Below are 19,930 nucleotides of genomic sequence, written 5' to 3'. Positions count from 1 at the left end.
TAAAGTAATCTCGTTCGGAGTATTATTGTAGTTGACTATCACTGATATTTTTATGCAGCATTGTACCATATGATTTTATATCTCCACTGTAGTGTAGATGACAGAAGGAGTGGCTAAAATATTGCTTGAGTTTCATTAGGCGGGGCTTAACATTTTTTTAGAAGAGATGGTGAGAGGAACTACGTATACAACATTTCCTAACTGTAGCTCTGCAGACAAATTGCATGAGATAGTATCAAGATGACTGAATAAGTTCTATCTAAACTCGACCTAAAATATTTTGCTATCATTATATATGGTTTGTTTTATCCTTGTCAAGCATTGTGAAAAAATGAAATCGACCTACTTACCCAATGTGATGGATTAGGTTACCCGTTGACCAGCATTTTTTTTTCTTTCTGGCCTTACATAAGATATTTAATTGCGTATGCTAAAATATATATTATGTAAATTACATGCACATTTATGTAAATTAGCACCTTTCTACATTTTAAATGAATAATTGCACCAACACAAAGTTCAGCCCCCCCCCCCCCCGGCAATTTGGTCAGGCTACGGCCCTGGAGACTCGTTGAAAATATATGATAGCTCATCCCAAATGGTATGAGTAGCTGCTGTTTTAATTTAAGTGGTATTACACCAGCTGACTATAATAGAAAACGTAAGGACACAGCCCGGTAGTATAGTATCAAAACCTTTCAGTCGACGAATGAAATAAAGGCGTTAGCTCTCTCCGCAATATGATTAACAGTGCTTTCCCCACTTCAAGTCATAATAGAAAGGAGCGTACCGAGAAATTTAAAAGTGCGAACTATTTCAACATCCTTATCAAGAATTGCAACCTTATTCTTTCTAAAGTTTATGATATATTTTCAAATTGTCTTACTGACGTTTATCTGCAACTTATCATGGTCACACCAAGAATGAATGCAACTTATTTCAAAGTAAGAGGAAACAATGAATGAAATTCAAGGACTAAAAGAATGCTTTCTGGTACTATTTTAACATGTCGAGGTAGTAACTAATATGAAGTAAAATTTGAATCAAAATACAAGGAAGCAGTGAGGGTGGGTACCCCTAGAAATGTTTCCGTTTGTTTCATTGCCAACAGTTTGTATAAACCTTTGACAAGAAACTTTAAAAGTTTAGGTGCCGGCGCCAGAAACACATGTACCAGGGATTTTGACATTTGTAGCTATTATGGACAAACTCGAAGAACAAAAGATAATACTTTGGTCAGAGGCAGAGCATTCGGTTCTTTAATTAAAAAGATGGTTGCAAATACCTAAAAGTTTGAAAGTTCTTGTAAATAGATATTTCTTGTTGCACTCTTTAAATATATATATATATATATATATATATATATATATATATATATATATATATATATATATATATATATATATATATATATATATTCATATCGTATATATCCTCACTAGTCCGAGTATTACCCTTCCTAAGCCATGTGGAATACATACCTACCACAATAAGCAAGACTTGCAAGAGCTTTTTAAAATTTCCATCGATATATTAGTATTGTCCCTGTTCCGCGCCATAAGCTATACCGGATTTTGGTGTCATTGGCGTACGGTAAATTTAATGATGCTGGGAAATGATGTGCATGCACTTCTATTGACATGATCAATAGCTAGTAGATGCACACCTGTGTATGCCTTGACCATAGTTGGTCTGATTATAACTGCGTAGGCTTTTCTTTCTGAAATGATATATGCCAGCTGTCTGCTATCAGGTGAGTTGTAAATCACGATGACTGAACGGTGGTAAAATCAGGTGCAGTTAATTGACCAATGCCCGGTAGTCTCATCCAGATGGATGCACAGAAGGGCTATAAAAGGACAAGAGATGACCACGGAAATCATTCAGTTGCGGTGAGGTCTCACGAAGCTGCAACGCGAAAGAGGTATACCAAATAAACCCGCTTATTCGTGGTAAGTCAAACGATGTTGCTTTACGGAAACCGTACTTTCTTGGCGAGAATTTTGGACTACTCTGACTGTGGCTTCAACAGTTGAAGTTTGTACATTCTGTAATACGTGTTCAACACATTTTGGCAAAGTATCATTCTGGATATATTCCATTCTTTTCAGAATTGAAACCCCGCCGTTTGAAATTTAGGAAAATATATCCACCATAACCATGTTACGCATTGGAGGAACGAGCTCTATAGTCTTGGCCGAGAAGCCGCCGCGCCCGGCACAACGCAAGGAGAAAGGAGGAATGTTGTATGTGGCGAAGCGAAATGTAACGGTCGGCAAGGAATACCCAAATATCAACGCAAGATTGGTAAGCCCACATCATCCATTTTAAGAGTATTTTTTGAAGTTATCTTGTCAGACTTGCCGTGTCTGTTCGGTCGCATGACGTATTTTAGATTGTACCGTATTCTGGCAGGTTATTGCATTTCCTGAACAAATAGACGCAATGCAGCTTGTAAGTTGTCGAAAAATGCGGTATTTTCAAATTTCCGCACTTATATTCTGCTTATCCGCAGCGACGTATCCCGACCAAAGCAAATGTTCCCCTCGACAATAATACTGACAAGGCTGCTGTAAAGAAAGTGGTACTAAATAATTCTAAGACTGTCGCATGCCGAATCGAAAAGAAATCATCAGAGAAAGGTAAGCACCTGCTATATTCCCCTTCCAACTATGTTTGTCAACGTATTCTTAGAAACCATGCCATTCTGTCTTCACCACGTTTACCTCCTTGAACTTCACGGCGAACGTAACCCGCTATTGGCCCGTAATTAAAGCTACATGTGCTGGAACCGACATTTTTACTGTAATAGGGTACACAGTATTAAAGTGATAGCATAAATTACTCTATTGGTTTACTGAGGAATACAGTATTCCCTGAACCGCCTTGCAATCCTCTGTTGTATCCACACGACCCGAGTTTTGAGCTTGCCTCGTGGCTGGACGAATGACCACCGTGATATTAAACAACTTCGTACAACAGTGAGTCCATATTCCTCGCATTGTTTTAAAATAAAACCTCTAAATTTGTTCAGAGACCCGTAAAAATAACATTTTTTAAATTGAAACTTGAATCTAGAGTCTATAGAGAATAATAATGTAACAGAACTAGTGGATACCCGACATTACTTCCTGCATTATATGAAGGACAATTTCTTTTACTCGCAATAACTTGTACTTTCTCAAAACAGAAAATGTCTGCATCAAAATGGCAACCGGGGCAACCAAATGTACGACACGCTTGGAGAAGACTATTGAAAGCGTGCCAATGGAAATGGAAATTGACGAACACAATGACCCCAACGAGTTTACAGAATATTGTACCAAGATACACAAATACCTAAAGGTAAGCCCAGCGATGTTATTGATACCTTGCTATATTCATACTTGTCGGCGAGATAATCATAGAAAAGTGGCCATTCTTTGCAGACCACAATTATATTTTTAGAACATGAAATCTAACCCTAGCTGCAATAATTGTAGCGTTTGCCGAGATTTTGCGAGGTTTTTCTGCTGTTTTTGTGCTATTTCTCGTTCCGGTGTTTAACCCGAATCAAACGCTACTATACAATTCCTGTAATGTAAACGCAAATAGAGAAGAGATCACGTTGCTACTTTTGTCGATTTTGACAGGATTGGGGTACCTCTGAACATTTCTTGGGTCTAGAAGGCGCCGTAATATGAGTTAAGAAATGCCCGATTTTTTGGCAGGTAAAGTGTAATTTGGCAGAAAAATCAATTTAACTGCGATTCTGATCTAAATCGCTTTCGTCTATTTGCGTTTTCGTTACATAAATTGTAGCGTTTGCTTCAGGTTCAACATCGAAACGACAAAAACACAAACACAAACACAAACAGCAGAAAGGCTTCAAAATCACAGCAAACGCTACAATTATTGCAGCTAATCTAACCCTTATCACTATAGTGAAATTACATCTTCAAGTTCCAAGCAGTTAGCTGACTGACATTCTTTGTTATGTGCCATATATTTCATTAGATTTCAATGGTACGAATTGAAAAGTTCAAAGACAAACGTTGTCAAATATATTTAACATTGGCTCTATATTGTACACTTCCTGAAGTATGCGAAAGTGTTTATTTAAATTTAACACCTGTATGTTCACAAAATTGTTACGCTTAATGTGCGATGGTGGGTGCAACCAATTGCCTCGATAAATGTTCTGAGACTGTTCCACTGCACTGTACAATATTTTGCCCACAACTCTCTGATTTGTACTGTTGGACATCATCTCCTTGAAGTCGGACAAATCTTGCCTGTGTACAGGATTTTGTTAGAATATTTTTGCCATTTTCAAAACGTAAAATTTACACTTGAGTTTCTGAATGCATATTTTCATTGGTTCTGGTATCAATGATTTTATTGTAGCAATTTTAGAAATTTGTCAACAGATTTTCTTGAAAGACGTACAAAATATTTTCGACAAAACTAAGGAAAATATATGCACCTGTTATGACTTTGTGCCAAAGATATCGATTTATTTGAATAGGTACGACAAAAGAAATTTGCATACTGAAACTCTTCATCCACACTGTCTATCCAAGTTAGTTATACTTTTGACATTGAAAAGTGTTTTATTCACAGTACCTGTTTCATTTAGTTGTTAGCACACTTCATGCAAAATTTATAACTTTATTTTTGATTCCCAAACGTACTTTTGTTTCATAAATTAAACGTAATTACTATCCTTAAAATGTTGACAAACATGGGTTATTGAAGAAGTTCCAAGCATACCAATCAGAGTTGTGGGTAAGATATTGTACAGCGTGTTCTGCTGCCTCGACTTTCAGATCTTTAGACAGCCGTTCTATAAACATGTACATACTTCGCGTCATTGGAAATATGTTGCATGAAAGCAATATTAATAACAGGCGAGATCAATAATTCAATATAGGATTTAAATAAAAACTTAATTATATTATTTTACAATACTGTGGGCGGTGGGGGGGTGAGCCATTTTAGTTCTCATTCAGAAAAAAACTTTCCCTTTCAATGAATCATCTTTAAAAAATGACAAATTGAGGAATGGATGAATTTTCGCTATAGTAAATGCGTGGCACTAAGTGTCGGCAAAGAAATATTTTGTCCTCACTACATTCTGGATTTATATTCATAGCACTAGATACTACTTCATACTGGTTTGAAATTGCTTGTGCGGTCTGAAACCGTTTTCAATTTTCTCTACTTTAGTTGGGGGGAGGGGGGAGGGGTCTGAGGCCTAACTAATTAAAAGCACTGGAGTGTTTTTTTATCCTACATTGAACAATTGATCTCGCCCATATGATGGGAGAATTCTTCGGTATAACAAAACCTACTGTACAATTGGGGAAAGCTGAAGAACTTTTACTTAGAATTTGTTTACAATTTACCAAAACTTGTACGATTTGACTAGATTTCTATTAAATGCGAAATTTCGAAAATTGTGCTGATATAAATTGAAATGTAACTGGTTTTGAAGACTTTCATGGGTAAAGACTACTACGATCTCTACATCAGGACTAACGCATTACGGTACAGGTGATCACATTTACATAATGAAAATGGATGTGGTCACAAATTCATGGAAATTGGAAAGCAGTATTAAAAACAAAGCCTTCAAAGTACCTGTAAACATTCCCACTTCATTCATAACATTATACGAGAATTACGCCGGATCATATATACTTTTGTTTTCACTGTACTTACAACAGCTTTATATTTTTTGCATGCACATTGTTGAAATCGACAGTCGTGTAAAAATAGATTTTGGTACTCGATTGCTTTTACTGACAAACTATCTGAATTAATAGTCGTTGCTAAACTCAAATGCGTGTTCATTTTGTTTTAGTTACACGAATCTAAGTCTTGTCATGGTGGAGATTATTTGACCGCTAGCAACAATCCTTGTAGTAATGATAACAGATCTGTCCTGCTCGACTGGTTGATTTCAGTCCAGGTAAATATAAATTATAGTAGTGATAAATCTATTTTTAATTTTGATAATGCATGAAACAATGCAGGTTGGTATATTCCAATGACATGGCTACTTTATGACCCAACAACTTCAGTGTCTTCTGATCAGTTCCGTTGATGTTGAACGGAACTCCGAAATCCACCCCCACCCACCCCAACTGTTCGGCCGATTGTAATGACCCAAAGCCCGAGATTATTTGAAGACATGGTTGCTTCACGTTTGTTGACTTCACTCCAAATGTTGTATTGAATTAAACATGCACATATTACAAGGTTACGCCTGTACCGGGAGAACACATGAATTGCTTAACATAGATGGTTCACCAGTTGCCTCTCCTAACGAGATGGGTCACTTTTCCATTCCAATTCGTTTCTCTACCCTGGCCTTTATTGTCCAAACATTTGCTTTATGAGATTTAGTGTTTACATTTATATAACTAAACAATGTTATATATCTTCTATCTGATTGGATGAAATAAATCGAGTTATCTGTGATAATTAACTTAAAATCAGTCGTCGAAATTCTAACGGATCATATACTAAATAAGACCATATGCTTAAAACAGATTATTTTCACACTTGACTAATCACAATACTAGTCAATGCCTAGTTTACTCGTCAGTCAACCGATAAGAGCCAGTGTAAAACAATGTCACTGTTTATCTCGTAGCTCAATTTGACAAGTCAATTTGATATTTTTAGACCTGGGGGCGAAATTGCCGAAATAATAATCAAATGTGTCCGCGACAGTCTCCAAATTAGTATCGTTATTTGGCTAGTCTCGTGTACATTTTATTTTCAGTGTCATCTTCGCCTGAATGACGAAACTTTGCATCTGACTGTCTGCATGTTCGACAGCTTTATGAGCGTTTCACCAATCAGTCTTGAAAAACTGCAGTTACTCGGCATCACCTGTCTACTTATTGCAGCTAAAATTGAGGAGAGATACGCCCCAGAGGTAAGAGAATATTGAACTGTAACAAAGTTAACCACCTTAAATTGCACATCTCCCTCCCCTGGATATGGTAATTAACCGAATAGTAATTTATGTCTGTGCAACAAACAAATTACTTGCTTGCTTGCTTGTATCCGACACAAAATTAGATAGGTGAAGTAAAACGCACATTTGTAGTTGCAGCTAATTGCCTAATCCTTTTAGATTAGGGAACCACCACTCGTCTGGCTTCGATATATATCACCAATATTTTACTTCCAAATGAGGGACATTTCGAAATGACGCCACCACCACCACCACCACCACCACCACCACCCATAGGGGTGTGTAATATTTCTTAGATTGTTGTTTTCCTGGTCTACAGACTAAATATATGAACAACATTTCGACTATATATTTCTACCTGTAAGGAAATAATATTTCTACTAGTATAGAGATTGATACATTTGTAGCAGCAGGATTCGTACCATATTTTCCTTTAAAAAAAACGGCAGTCCAGGGCGGCAATCTAAGCAATAATACGTGCCCCTGTGCCCCTGTGCCCCACCACCCCCTCACTATCAAAGTTTGTATAATGTGCTAATGAACAAGACAGTACATTCATTTCTTGATTTTGGGATTGTTTGACCATGCAAATCTTAAATCCACTGCATGATTTGACCAGTTTGTCCTTTCTTTCTTCAGATTGATATGCTGTGTTTCCTGACAGACTACACATATAGCAAAAAGGAAGTAATTCGAATGGAAATACTCGTCTTGAAGGCATTGAAGTTTGATCTGTTTTATCCTACCTGTGTTAATTTCTACGATCTGTATGTTGAGGCTGCGACAGAATTTGTCCAAAACTATAATGACAAGGTTAGCAGAAACATCCGTAGCCATGGTAATTTAGGACTTGGACGGACGAACGGACATTTCCTGTCCTTGTATACAAGGACACGAGGGGGGTATCAAACTTTGATTTGCCAATATTAGCATCCTTTTAACGTAAACTATGCGCCCTGGGAGCGAATTGTTTTTTTCTTTTGTTGACCACCAAATACCGTCCACTGTATGGAGAAAATAAAATTCTCAACTTCTGATCCCAGTCAAATTAGTTTAGTTTCAAAAAAACGAGCTTTCATACAGCAAAGTCTGAGGACCCAGGTGTGCATTCTACGCTTGGATTTGTTAAGGACAGTTTGTATAGGTAAAAACAATCCAGTTTTGGCAATACATTATTTATAACGAATCGTATAAATAAGTTACAATAAAAAAGATGAGATTCAATTACCCGTGCCTGGCCTGTTTTGTTGCAAGTCAGATATTTTGACAGGGGGGGGGGGGGTACTACTACTACTGCACATAAGCAAGATGATGCAAAGTCAATGTAGTACACGTAAAATATACCTTATTGATCAGACTTTTAGCCTAAATTATCATAACTATACGTTTCCATTCAAACGTCTTGAAAAAGCGTGCCGAAGTGCGAAACGGATTGAAAATTGAAGCAGTTTTTGTGCCCGCTTACTTCCGATTATTACTAAAATGCAATGTTTTGTATCATTTCGTCCTGGTGCAACGCGTGATTAGTTTACCAGCTTAAGCACTAAAAAGTAAATTCTCCAATAATGCAAATGGTTCTAAAACAAAGCATACAATATTTTTTAACTAGCTTTAAGTTCTCGAATTGACTTGTTAGTTTGGAAAATGTTGTACTAAACCTTGTTTAAAGTTGTACTCAAATGCTAACTTTCTTTCTAGATCCTCATCGAGAATGCTGCCAAGTACATAATGGACTTGAGTATTTGTTCACCATATGTCCTCAACTTCCCGCCATCTTTACGTGCGGCTGCAGCATTATCATTGGCTAGGAAAATTGTGATGAAAGATGAGAAGAGTGCAGTATGGACAACGTCTATGGTTCACGCCACAGGGTACACGGATAGCGAACTGTTAGTATGCATGCACATCTATGCAACTTTACTTACCAGGTCGTCATGTGCTAAACAACAGGTAAATACGAAATGTAATTGTCTACGTAATTTTTCGAATGAACAAAGCATGACCGTAAAGTACCGGGAGGGAATATCTCCCAAGACAATTTTAAAAATGACGAAACGGGTGCATTGTACAAGCTTGTATGATGATAAACTCTTCGCCCACATATCCTTCCCACAATATCCTTACTCTATGCTATTGATTCAATTACCAATGTCTCCATTACATTTGATTTGTAATATGGCCACGATTCTGGTTTTCTAACAGTATGTTGGTTCCTCTCCGTTGGATAGCATCGCCATACAACTCGCGATAGTACAGTTCTAGCTACATTCATAGACACTTGGAGTACTTGTACATACTATTTATAGTTTCAGCTTTAGGTTACATGCTTTCATCAAAACCATATCATTAAACAGATTTTCTTTTATTTATTCTTCAGGCAGCAAAGGTGAAGTACAACAGTGTGTCGAGGTACCAAGCAATTAGTAGTCTCCCACTCGCAAATTCTCTCGTTGTCAAGCGACTTGTACAGTATCCAACAGCAACGAAAGTGTAGAAGTCGCAGGATAAATGTCTCTGAATGTTTCCTTCCAGATTACTCGAGAGGAACTTCCCAAATGTTTTAGCAACGACGCCACTTTCAAAAAAGGGTAGCTTGTGAAGTTTGACTACAATGTACATGTACAGAAATGGACTTGGACTTCTACACTTTAAACTTTTGTACTCCAAATATTTGAAAGCATATTTTTTGTACTATTTATGGTAGTTTGGTACGGTTTCATTTGCTTTGTACTTCCAACATTGAGGGCGCTCTAGGTACAAAAGATTAAAGTATTCGGGTCCAGACTGAGTGCGCTCGCTGGACGATGTCGCACTTTCTCCGCTTGCGAAGCGTTTCTGAACATGTCAGCCGTTTTTTGACAGCGATTTCAATTTTCGATATTTGTAAATAGTTTTGAGTTTAAAAGACTAACATCTGCGTTATTCATACTCCAGCACTAACCATTTTCACTTTGTTTAATTAACTCTACTAACCGTTTTGCCGAAATGAATTTCAGACTTTGAATTATTTTTGATACAATAGTTTTCGATTTTCCGTGTGGTTATAACTAATGAATTCTTCCTAATAACTAACAAATATATATATTTATCAAATTTTGATGTCTATTTAAATAAAAAAAACAAAAATACCTAATCTGTTGCCGCCATTTCTCAGTACTTTTATGTTTGTGTGTACGCTTTAGGGTTTGGTCATGGAATGTGCATGTATGTGTTATCTCGTGCATGATGTACAATGCAAAGTTGTTTTTGGAAGGAATTTTATTTCTATTTAACAGCCCTCGATTTAGCAAGTTATGCGTAACTTGGAACCCCCTTCCCCATAAACCAAACCAAAATTTGAACGACGCCGATTTTGTCCAACAGCAGTCGTTTCTATGTCGATATGTTGAGGTATGGGCACAGTTGGGTATACAGGGGTACAAGTGATGACAGCTAGTGACTACCGACAGCCAGATTTTGACAGCAATTGATCATTTATCGGCTTTCAAATAGAGGAATAGAAGCCCTGGGGGATTTTTACTCTTAAAGCCAATATTTAGGCTATTCAGACCCTTTCAAGCAATAACTCGATCCATGCTTTTTACAACACAGCACCATCAAGTATCGGAAACTATTCTTTACAACTTATTACACAGGGTTGAAAATATGTTCTTTAAAAAGTTAAATGGCATCATTATATACATGTAGTAAAGGTCAGCACATCTACTGGTAGTATCATTGGTAGGGGAGATTGGAGTTTAATAAGGCAATTTTAGACTATCTTGGCAAACATTTCACATCTTTAAAAGACCATATCACCTCAAATTAGAATAGGGTGAAAATATTTAAGAAAAGTTTAATACCATTATGACAGTAAAAAGGTTGTTGGTGCATCTGAATGTTGGTTGAATGCATGAGTGACCTCTGGGGGTGAGGGAGTCCTTGGGGTTTTCCCCCTGGCAGATCTGTAGTTTTTGGCTTCTATTAGGTTATTCATAGCCTTTGAGGTAATATTTCCAAGCTTCGAATAGCTAACGTAAATGTAAGTTTTCAATGAGTTTCCCATGTCACATAAAAGCGAGCCCATAACATTGATATAGGCGGGGCATTACTATTGCATGTATAGTAAAGTCGCTGGTAAGTTAGAGAACTTTAGGTGGTCATACCTAGTGTATAATAGAAACTGAAATCTGATGAGATGTGGTGATTTGTAGTGTCAATAACATGTAGTGTCCAAAATAGAAAGTGTATTAATCCCATCTGACAAGTTCATACTGACGAGTAGAACAATTTAGATTAACTTCTTTTATAAACTATCTATGAAGATTACCATTACGAAACCTTCAAGATCACTTTTGCCCCAAAATGTAATATAAATGAAGCACTAATTGTGAAACAGCCATGTTCTGTAATTAGTGTGATAACTAGGTAATACATGTATATGTATATGTATAATTATGTTTGAACTAATAAGTAATATTAAATACATATTTACATGTGTACCACATTTCAGACAAGGCTCTATGCCATTGTAGAAAAGGATTTTTTTCTTCCATCACAATCCAAAACACAGTGACCCCCCATCCACAATTTTCAAAACAGCATGACCCCCCCCCCCCACACTGCCAATTTCAAAAACAGAGTGACCCCCCTACAAATCCACTGCCCCCTCAGCCCCCCCCCCCCGCCTAAGAATGACCAGTCCCTAACAAGCTATTTAATGACTTGATTAATCAAGATATTAATAATAATTATTATACTATAGTAATAACACCACAAAATATCACCTTAATCTTTTTTTGTGCGTGTAGGAAGAATGGGAGCATCTAGTTTCATTTTAGTGTTTGTCTATGTTTTGTACAAAATACATGTTTATGTTACCTTTAGGGACCAGTCTGTTTCTTTGGCTGGGAGGGGGGGTCACCCTATTTTTGAAATTGGCAGTGGGGGGTCATGTTGGTTTGAAAAATGTGGATAGGGGGGTCATTGTGTTTTGGATTGTGGTGGAAGCTACCACACTAGTTACAGGACATGTCATGTAAATGCTTGACTGTTTCACACTCAATGCTTCACTTATATTGCACTGTATATCCAATATTATAGATAATGGTCTTTCTGAGATCTCGACCTTTGACCTTGACCTCTGTCTTCAAAGTCAAAGAGCCAAAAATTAATCATACATTGGAGTGTACAGTAGACAGCAGAGATGCAAAGACCAATTTCAACCAAGCCTGGCACAAATGTCAGAAACAGCAGTCCACATATACGGGGTACTTGACCTTGGCAAATATACTGGTTGAATGGCGGCCATATTTATTGTCAAATTTGACATGATCTTATAATAACTTAATGTTGTCATCTTAGAAGAATACTATTCGCGAAATGCTAACATTTGTTCTAAGTATTAATTCATGACAGCTGAGAGTTCACGGTGACCTCGCAAAACATCAAAATTTAGCGAATATTAAAAAGTTATATTCTGTCATCCGTAACACTATCACCTTCTCCCAAAGTCGGACGTCCCCGTCAGACATGAAAATATTGCCTTTCATAAATGAAATACTTTGATCATCTTGTAAATCGATAGAAAAGAAGAAAAGTACAAGCTATTAAAGAAATTAAACTTGGAATAGTGATGAACGTGTGCTCATTTCTTGATCAACAGTCTGATTTCGAGACAGTCAGTTTACTTTCAAAGATTGGAATTGCAGCGATTATCTGTTCAACATTGACGATAAATGGGGTGGTTATTCAAGAAGTACCTTTAGAGTTCTCTATCATACAGTGTCTGGCCAGACTATACATTCACTCAACACAGTCATGCCTATCTTTTCCCCAGATGAAAATATAAATACCTTTTGAGTTTTGACCTTCAAAATCAATCAACAGATACTCTTCAATGACAACTCAAAATCATGAAATAGCTGATAATTGCATTAAACAAGTGATATCATTCTTCTTTTATAAAAATGAATGAACTTTACGATTGAAAGAAGTTGGACTAGCAGTTATCATACGGGTTTTTAGCATCTGAGGTATTTCAGAAATTCTTGCGGAACCTTACATCACAAAATCAGACTCAACGTGTGAGCTACGCATTTCTGTAGCGTTTTCAGCTCACTACAACTCAGTACGTGTACTACCATTAGTCGGATCAGTAGATGTTTACACTCACGGCATAATGCGTTAATTTGGGCAAATAGTGAGTTTTTTCTAGCAAGCTACTAATTAATGCAAAGCTGATAAACTCAGATAAGACATTGATATCAGGTAGGCAATAGAAAAAAAACAGTGAGAGGAAACAGTATTTAAAACTTTATTTGAAATATACAGAAAATAAAATTAGAAATCCGGAAAATCGCGAGTACAAAATTGATTATTTGTCCTTTACTCTGTGATCAGAGTAGTGTATTGTCTTCTCTTCCGGCTGAATATTCATCCTCTTTACCGACTGAATAAATTAAAAGACACTTGATCCATTCATCTGCTATCTAAATCATGAAAACAGTATCTACCCTTATACTAAGGCATCCTTTACACCATATATCTTGAAGGTGACGAGATCTATGTTTATACTGACAACTTTACAGTGTGTAACAAACAGTGAATCGTATGCTGATTATGTGTATTTTTGGTTAGAGATGTTGTCATTGTGGCAGCAGGAATAGGAAAAATAAACAAAGTCAGTCAGGGTGAGTGTTCAGTTGGAACCTTCCCTGTCCATGATTCAATAAGCCACACACACAAAACGCACACACAAACGCACACACACACACACACACACACACACACACACACACACACACACACACACGCACACGCACACGCACACACACATACACACACACACAAATAATTAAATTTAAATAAACAAACGAGTGACCAACCAACCAAATAAATGAATAAATACATGTAAATCCCTGCTTCCTGTGGTATTGCCTTTTTTTACCGATATTACACAACTGGGACCTCAGGCATTATTGTTATGCTAATTATAAGCGAACAAGTAACCAAGTTAACAAACAGACAGACAGACAGACAGACAGACAGACAGACAGACAAACAAACAAACAAAAACACGCTCAAATATATCAACATTTACAAACATGACATGTGGACCACAATGTGATATTAAAGTGTCTATGCAACGCAACGAATATTACAATACACTTTCACTGCAGTCCCTTCCACAATGAAGGGTAATAATATTTACATGAGCTTCTGTCCATGGAGGTATAAGGCAGGGAGCTCTCCCGGCCCCTGCAAGAGGAGAGCTGCAATAATATTAAACGTTCGTTTTGCGTTTAAACCACAGAACGAAAAAAAAGCTCAAACCAGAAGAAAATAAACAAATAAATATTTAATTATAAACGATACAATTATTGTAGCTATGTCTGTCTATGATAATAACCCTTGGAAAGAGGAGCTTCCCCCCTCCAAATTCAATCAAATGGTTAGCTCCGGATCCAACGATCAACTCCCACTTGATTAGACTTCCGGGTTGAATCGAAATTGGGGCTGTGCCGTGTGAGAATGGCGACCACGGTAGAAACGGTCAGCAAACAGTCCACATTGGAGGATTGTAATGATGATTATCGAATAACCACAGTAGAGATGCATACTGGGGGAGAACCCCTACGTATAATCACGTCAGGATATCCCAAAATCGAAGGTGAAACGATCCTTCAGAAGCGAAGATATGTCAAAGAGAAGTTGGATCACTTGCGGAAGGCTCTTATTTTCGAACCGCGAGGGCACTATGATATGTACGGAACTGTTCTAGTCGAACCTGATCTACCAGAAGCAGATATAGCCGTATTGTTCATGCACAACGAAGGCTACAGCACCATGTGTGGACATGCAGTGATAGCTCTGGGGAGATTTGCCATCGATAACGGTTTCGTCAAGGCCAATGAACCTGAAACAACAGTGAACATTCAATGTCCATGTGGACTCGTGAGGGCGCACGTTGCATGCCAAAATGGTAAAAGTGGGTCCGTTAGATTTCATAGTGTGCCAGCCTTTGCATTTGCCACGGGTAAGTAGAAACTCACATCACCGTAGAATATATTGTCAGGTAGAATATGCTCTGATGCAATGCTTTCTATAAAATTGTGTGCAACATTTAGAACATAGCTCAATGAATGATATAAACAAACCTTTGCATGTTAAATGTGAAAAGTCCACAATTTTATCTTGAAGGCTACCATGATCTATTACCCATGTAAACGTATAGAACACAGTAACACACAAATACACATACATACACACACACACACACACACACATAACATTTCATTAATTGTAATGGCCATGTTGATTGCCTGCTGATAACATTTCATTAATTGTAATGGCCATGTTGATTGCCTGCTGATAACATTTCATTAATTGTAATGGCCATCTTGATTGCCTGCTGATAACATTTCATTAATTGTAATGGCCATGTTGATTGCCTGCTGATAACATTTCATTAATTGTAATGGCCATGTTGATTGCCTGCTGATAACATTTCATTAATTGTAATGGCCATGTTGATTGCCTGCTGATAACATTTCATTAATTGTAATGGTTGATTGCCTTTGTTACTATGTGAGAAATGCTGATGATAAATTTTTAAAAATGCTTGATGTAATTGTAATAGTGATGTGAGAATAAATAGCAGAGACTCATGACTTACAGTGCCAGTGTGTTTGTAGTGCTTGCTGTGTTCCATGGTAGTACTGCTTACAGGCCCTCCTAAAGTTGGGTCCTTTCGCCGTACAACCTTGGTCTGCAAAACCCATATCCAAACCGTAAATTTTATTAGGACACTCATTGATTAGATGTAAACAATTGTAATAAGGTGAAGTTCACTCCATGTACCACCTTACAATATTTATTGAATTTTTCTATAATTTATTTTGAAATCTATTTTAGATGTTGAAGTCAGCGTTCCTGGCCATGGTAAGGTTTTGGTTGATATCAGTTATGGTGGTGCATTCTATGCATTCGTGTCAGCAGACATCTTTGATTTGGATGTCAGTACATCTAAAGTTGAGGATCTGAAGACAACGGCTACTGCTGTCACAAACGCTGTCAAAGAACAGGTCAAATTGGAACATCCAGACAATGATGATTTGGCATTTCTGTACGGCACTATTTTAACTGATGGTAAGGAAGAATACAGTTCAGAAGCAACAGCCAATGTCTGCGTCTTTGCTGATGCACAGGTATTGTGAATATTATTATTGAAATTTATTCCTGAGGTTGCCATGGTTATTAGTATTTAAAAACCTGACTGTAATCACTACTTTTGTTTTTTTTGGAAACTTGCAATACTTCTCAATAAAAACTGTAAAACATAATTTGATTTTCTTTGTAACCTGTTTAAAAGTACTATGAATTCAAATATGAATACGAATATGAATATGAACTACTTTATTGATCCCAAAGGGAGATTGTACAAACAATTTTAAAAATCACAAAAGTCACATGTAAATTGTAAACCACATTTGTGTTGTAAAGAGGAGTATTCAAAATGAAAATTGTAATTAGACTGAAAATGTAGCAATGGCTTCAGCAACTAACATATTGCAGATCAATGCAATGTCATGTGATGAATCATGATCATGACTGAATCAAGTGGATCATGTTTCTTAGGCTGGAGTCAGAATTTATGGTGGGGGTGGAGGGAAATTAGGGGGGGCATGAAAAAAATTGAGGGTTCAAAGTTCAAAGTTCAGTCGTTTACCTTGTACTTTGCAAAATTGTACACTTCATTTACCTACCATACATTTAATTATGAAGCAGTCAATAGCCAAGCAAATGTGTGTGTCTGCCAAAATATCTCTGAATAGGTAAGTTAAAGTGTAGGTAATATAGCCTTGGTACAGTTGTATAATAATGTATTGACTCGAATAAAATTGGGGTATTGAAGACAATTTTCAAGTACTCTATGGTTTTTGATAATGTGTATAGATTGAAACTTTATGCCATTAAATGGCCTCCTACATGTCCTTATTTTTTTTAAAAGTGCTTACTGTGGGAGGGGGAAACCCCCTACCACACCATCCCAACTAGCTATAATGGGGGATGTATTTTTCTGTCCAGAATGAAAATTGAAAGATAAAACCCTACTGACAAAGTATCTCCAAGTACAGTCCAATGTGAGACCCTTTTCACAAAGCCCACATATATTTGTAAAGAAATCTCTCATGTATGGATGCTAAAGTTGATTTCCACTGTTAGTTTAATGTAGTGCACCATACTGTACAACTCTGAAGTGGGGGGGGGGGGGGGGGGGGTACTGTTTGTACTGAAATATGTGTAGCCAGAAGGGGTGGTGCTACGTAAATTCTGACTCCAGCCTTATGGTAATTGGCTAACTGACAATGACAAGTAGCTCCTCACTCCTCATTGATTCACATCACATGGGGAGGCTACTAATGTCACCAGACACTGCAGGTAGATCTGATATCCACTAATGATTTGCAGTAACATCCGATCAGATGCTCCATTTAAGTGAAATATTGAATTCCCATTGCTAAGCATGTGTTGGATAAGACAACACTGTCATGATTATCCAACAACAGTAAAGGTTTTTGAGCTAGTTGGCCCAGTGCTTGATATATGCTTATATGCTTATATGCTTATATGAATGAGCATCCTCTGTTGTCAGCATGCAAAAATTCTTTTGTTTTTATCGCTTTCCCCAGATTGACAGAAGTCCGACAGGTTCAGGGGTCACTGCCAGAATTGCATTGCAACATCATAAAGGTCACATTCAACTAAATCAAAGAAGAGTATTTAAAAGTGGTACAACAGGGTCAAAGTTCACTGGAAAGGCCATCAGTAAGATAAAATGTGGAAAGTTTGACGCCGTAGTTGTAGAAGTATCAGGTCATGGATTCTACACTGGCACTGCCACTTTTACTATGGAAAAGGAAGATCTATTGAAACATGGATTTCTACTCAAGTAAATATTCTTTTAAATTAGCCAAAAAAAAGTAGTGCTTTTCCAGATTTATTTTGTCTTGTGTCTCGTTGTAGCATGTGTAGGTCCTTTTGGATAGAAGTATGAGTTTAGAGATACATGAAACTTTAAAACTAGTAAAAATAACATTTTACACATTGGGTAAATAGAAAAACATAAAAGTCAGATGACATTTAATGTAAAGGTAACAAATGAATGTATCACTCAATCATGGACCGAAACGCAACCACGTGGCACAAGTCATCTATGTAGCATTCATCAACAATTTGTACCAATCCAAACTGTCAAATTGAAACATGTCATGTTGTGCGTTTTCTGTAAAAACATTTCGAGCAACGGGAGGAATTATGTCATTGTTTGTACAGAATAAACGTTTTCAATAATATTTTACCAGATCCATGTGATGCTGCATTTTTGTCTCTCATAAAATTGCAATTTGGCGACCACTTTCCCTAGTCTACAAATTCAAAAGCTGTACAAAGTTGTGATTTTTTTACGGTTTCAAATTGCAACATTGTATATTTAGGCGGACACTTAGTCTGTATTCATACGCAGATTATTATATTTTGTCGTATTCCTCAAAAACCTTCTGAAATATGTTTTATTTAAATACTAGTTGTGTGCAAATACATAATCGATAACATACAATGGTCGGCATGCACATTGCACATACAGACTGTGCGCTACTGACTCACTGAGGATTCAAACTATAATCTATTTTATGTTTTAATTCTATTAATTTCAGCGACAGTAGTATTAAAGATAAATTACACAAAAAAGTCAAGACGATTGTTGACAGTCTAGCAGACTTTCAGAAAAAATGAAAGTGTCTCAGAGGCTGCACATTTGTAAAATACTATGTGTGACTTATTCATTGACTTGTATCATTATGCTGCTAATGTATGGTGTATTACGAATCAAAAGTATTTGAAGACAATTGGACTCCTTCATAAATGAGTTGGTCGACTGCCCCTCGAAGTTCACCATGATACTAGTATGTGTACGGGTTGGGTATATGAAAACTTGGGTTGGGTCAGCCCTCAAATTAGATGGAAGCGCCAACTAGCAACACTTGTCTACAAATCTGTAACAGGTAATGTACCTAGTTACCTCACTGAAATGTTCAATCTTTCCAACCAAATTCATCTTCATAACACAAGACACATATACACCCCTACAGTTAAAACTGAATATGGGAAACGGGCATTTCACTATAGTGGTGCTGTTCTATGGAACAATCTACCCCTATCCGTAAGATCTGCTCCGAAATCATCCATTCTGGTAATGTAAGTGGATATCTTTTAAAGTACACTTTGCATCTGTAACTTTTTATCCTGGTTTGTCCCTTTTTGTTTTTTGTTTTTTTTCTGTGTACATAATCTTGCAACAGGTTCCATTGGGAGAACAGTGCTAATGCACTGAAATGGTGTCTGTGTATGAAATACAGTTTAATACCGATAATAGTTTTAGTATGTGCCTGTCCTAGTTTTTTTACAGTTGATTTGCCATAGTTGTACAATCAATGCCGATTTCCTATTTCATGTATAGTTGGCTAAATACGTCAATATTGTCGATATTATCGACATTTTATTGTAGTCTGATAGAAATATTCTTACATACCTCGGGAAACAAGTGCCCGTGCCTTGTCTATATCTCGTGGTGAGTGGACTTGCGCGAACATGGAGACAATTAAGTGTTATTTTACCTCCTTTTATATACTTTTTTATTCTAATAGAAACATTCTGATACATATCTCGGGAAACAAGTGCCTGTAGGGGAGCACAGAATTCTGAGTGAGAGTAACGGGATTGACTAGATGGTATAGTATGAAGATAACGTAGTAAGCTTATGGAATACGGTCCGTCAGGAACTAGACTAAAAGTTTTCATGTATTGTAGTAATCATTAAATGTCTGAAATTCTCGCCGGTGAAGCTATTTACATATTTACATATGATATCACAGAGTTAAGTTAAAGGTTGAATTGACATTGAGGTAGTGTAAAGTACGC

At 37.0% G+C, this 19,930-nt stretch overlaps 2 protein-coding genes across 2 annotated transcripts; both read left to right on the top strand.

The window, feature by feature from the left end:
* Nucleotides 1-2,160: 2,160 nt before the first annotated feature.
* LOC144453670 (uncharacterized) lies at nucleotides 2,161-9,464 on the top strand. Its single transcript, XM_078145000.1, has 8 exons — nucleotides 2,161-2,307; nucleotides 2,516-2,642; nucleotides 3,191-3,345; nucleotides 5,846-5,953; nucleotides 6,773-6,928; nucleotides 7,610-7,783; nucleotides 8,669-8,920; nucleotides 9,348-9,464. The coding sequence occupies exons 1-8, from the start codon at nucleotides 2,161-2,163 to the stop codon at nucleotides 9,462-9,464; spliced, it is 1,236 nt and encodes a 411-aa protein (XP_078001126.1).
* A 5,007-nt stretch (nucleotides 9,465-14,471) lies between these two features.
* LOC144453413 (trans-L-3-hydroxyproline dehydratase-like) lies at nucleotides 14,472-18,279 on the top strand. The gene is made up of 3 exons (XM_078144700.1): nucleotides 14,472-14,987; nucleotides 15,866-16,158; nucleotides 17,644-18,279. Exons 1-3 carry the CDS (start codon nucleotides 14,483-14,485, stop codon nucleotides 17,905-17,907), a joined length of 1,062 nt encoding a protein of 353 aa, XP_078000826.1. The 5' UTR covers nucleotides 14,472-14,482; the 3' UTR covers nucleotides 17,908-18,279.
* The last annotated feature ends 1,651 nt before the right edge of the window (nucleotides 18,280-19,930 follow it).

The sequence above is a fragment of the Glandiceps talaboti genome, chromosome 2, assembly GCF_964340395.1.
Source record: "Glandiceps talaboti chromosome 2, keGlaTala1.1, whole genome shotgun sequence".
Lineage (NCBI taxonomy): Eukaryota > Metazoa > Hemichordata > Enteropneusta > Spengelidae > Glandiceps > Glandiceps talaboti.
The sequence above is the reverse complement of the archived record's forward strand: the minus strand, read 5'-3'. Positions and strand labels throughout refer to the sequence as shown.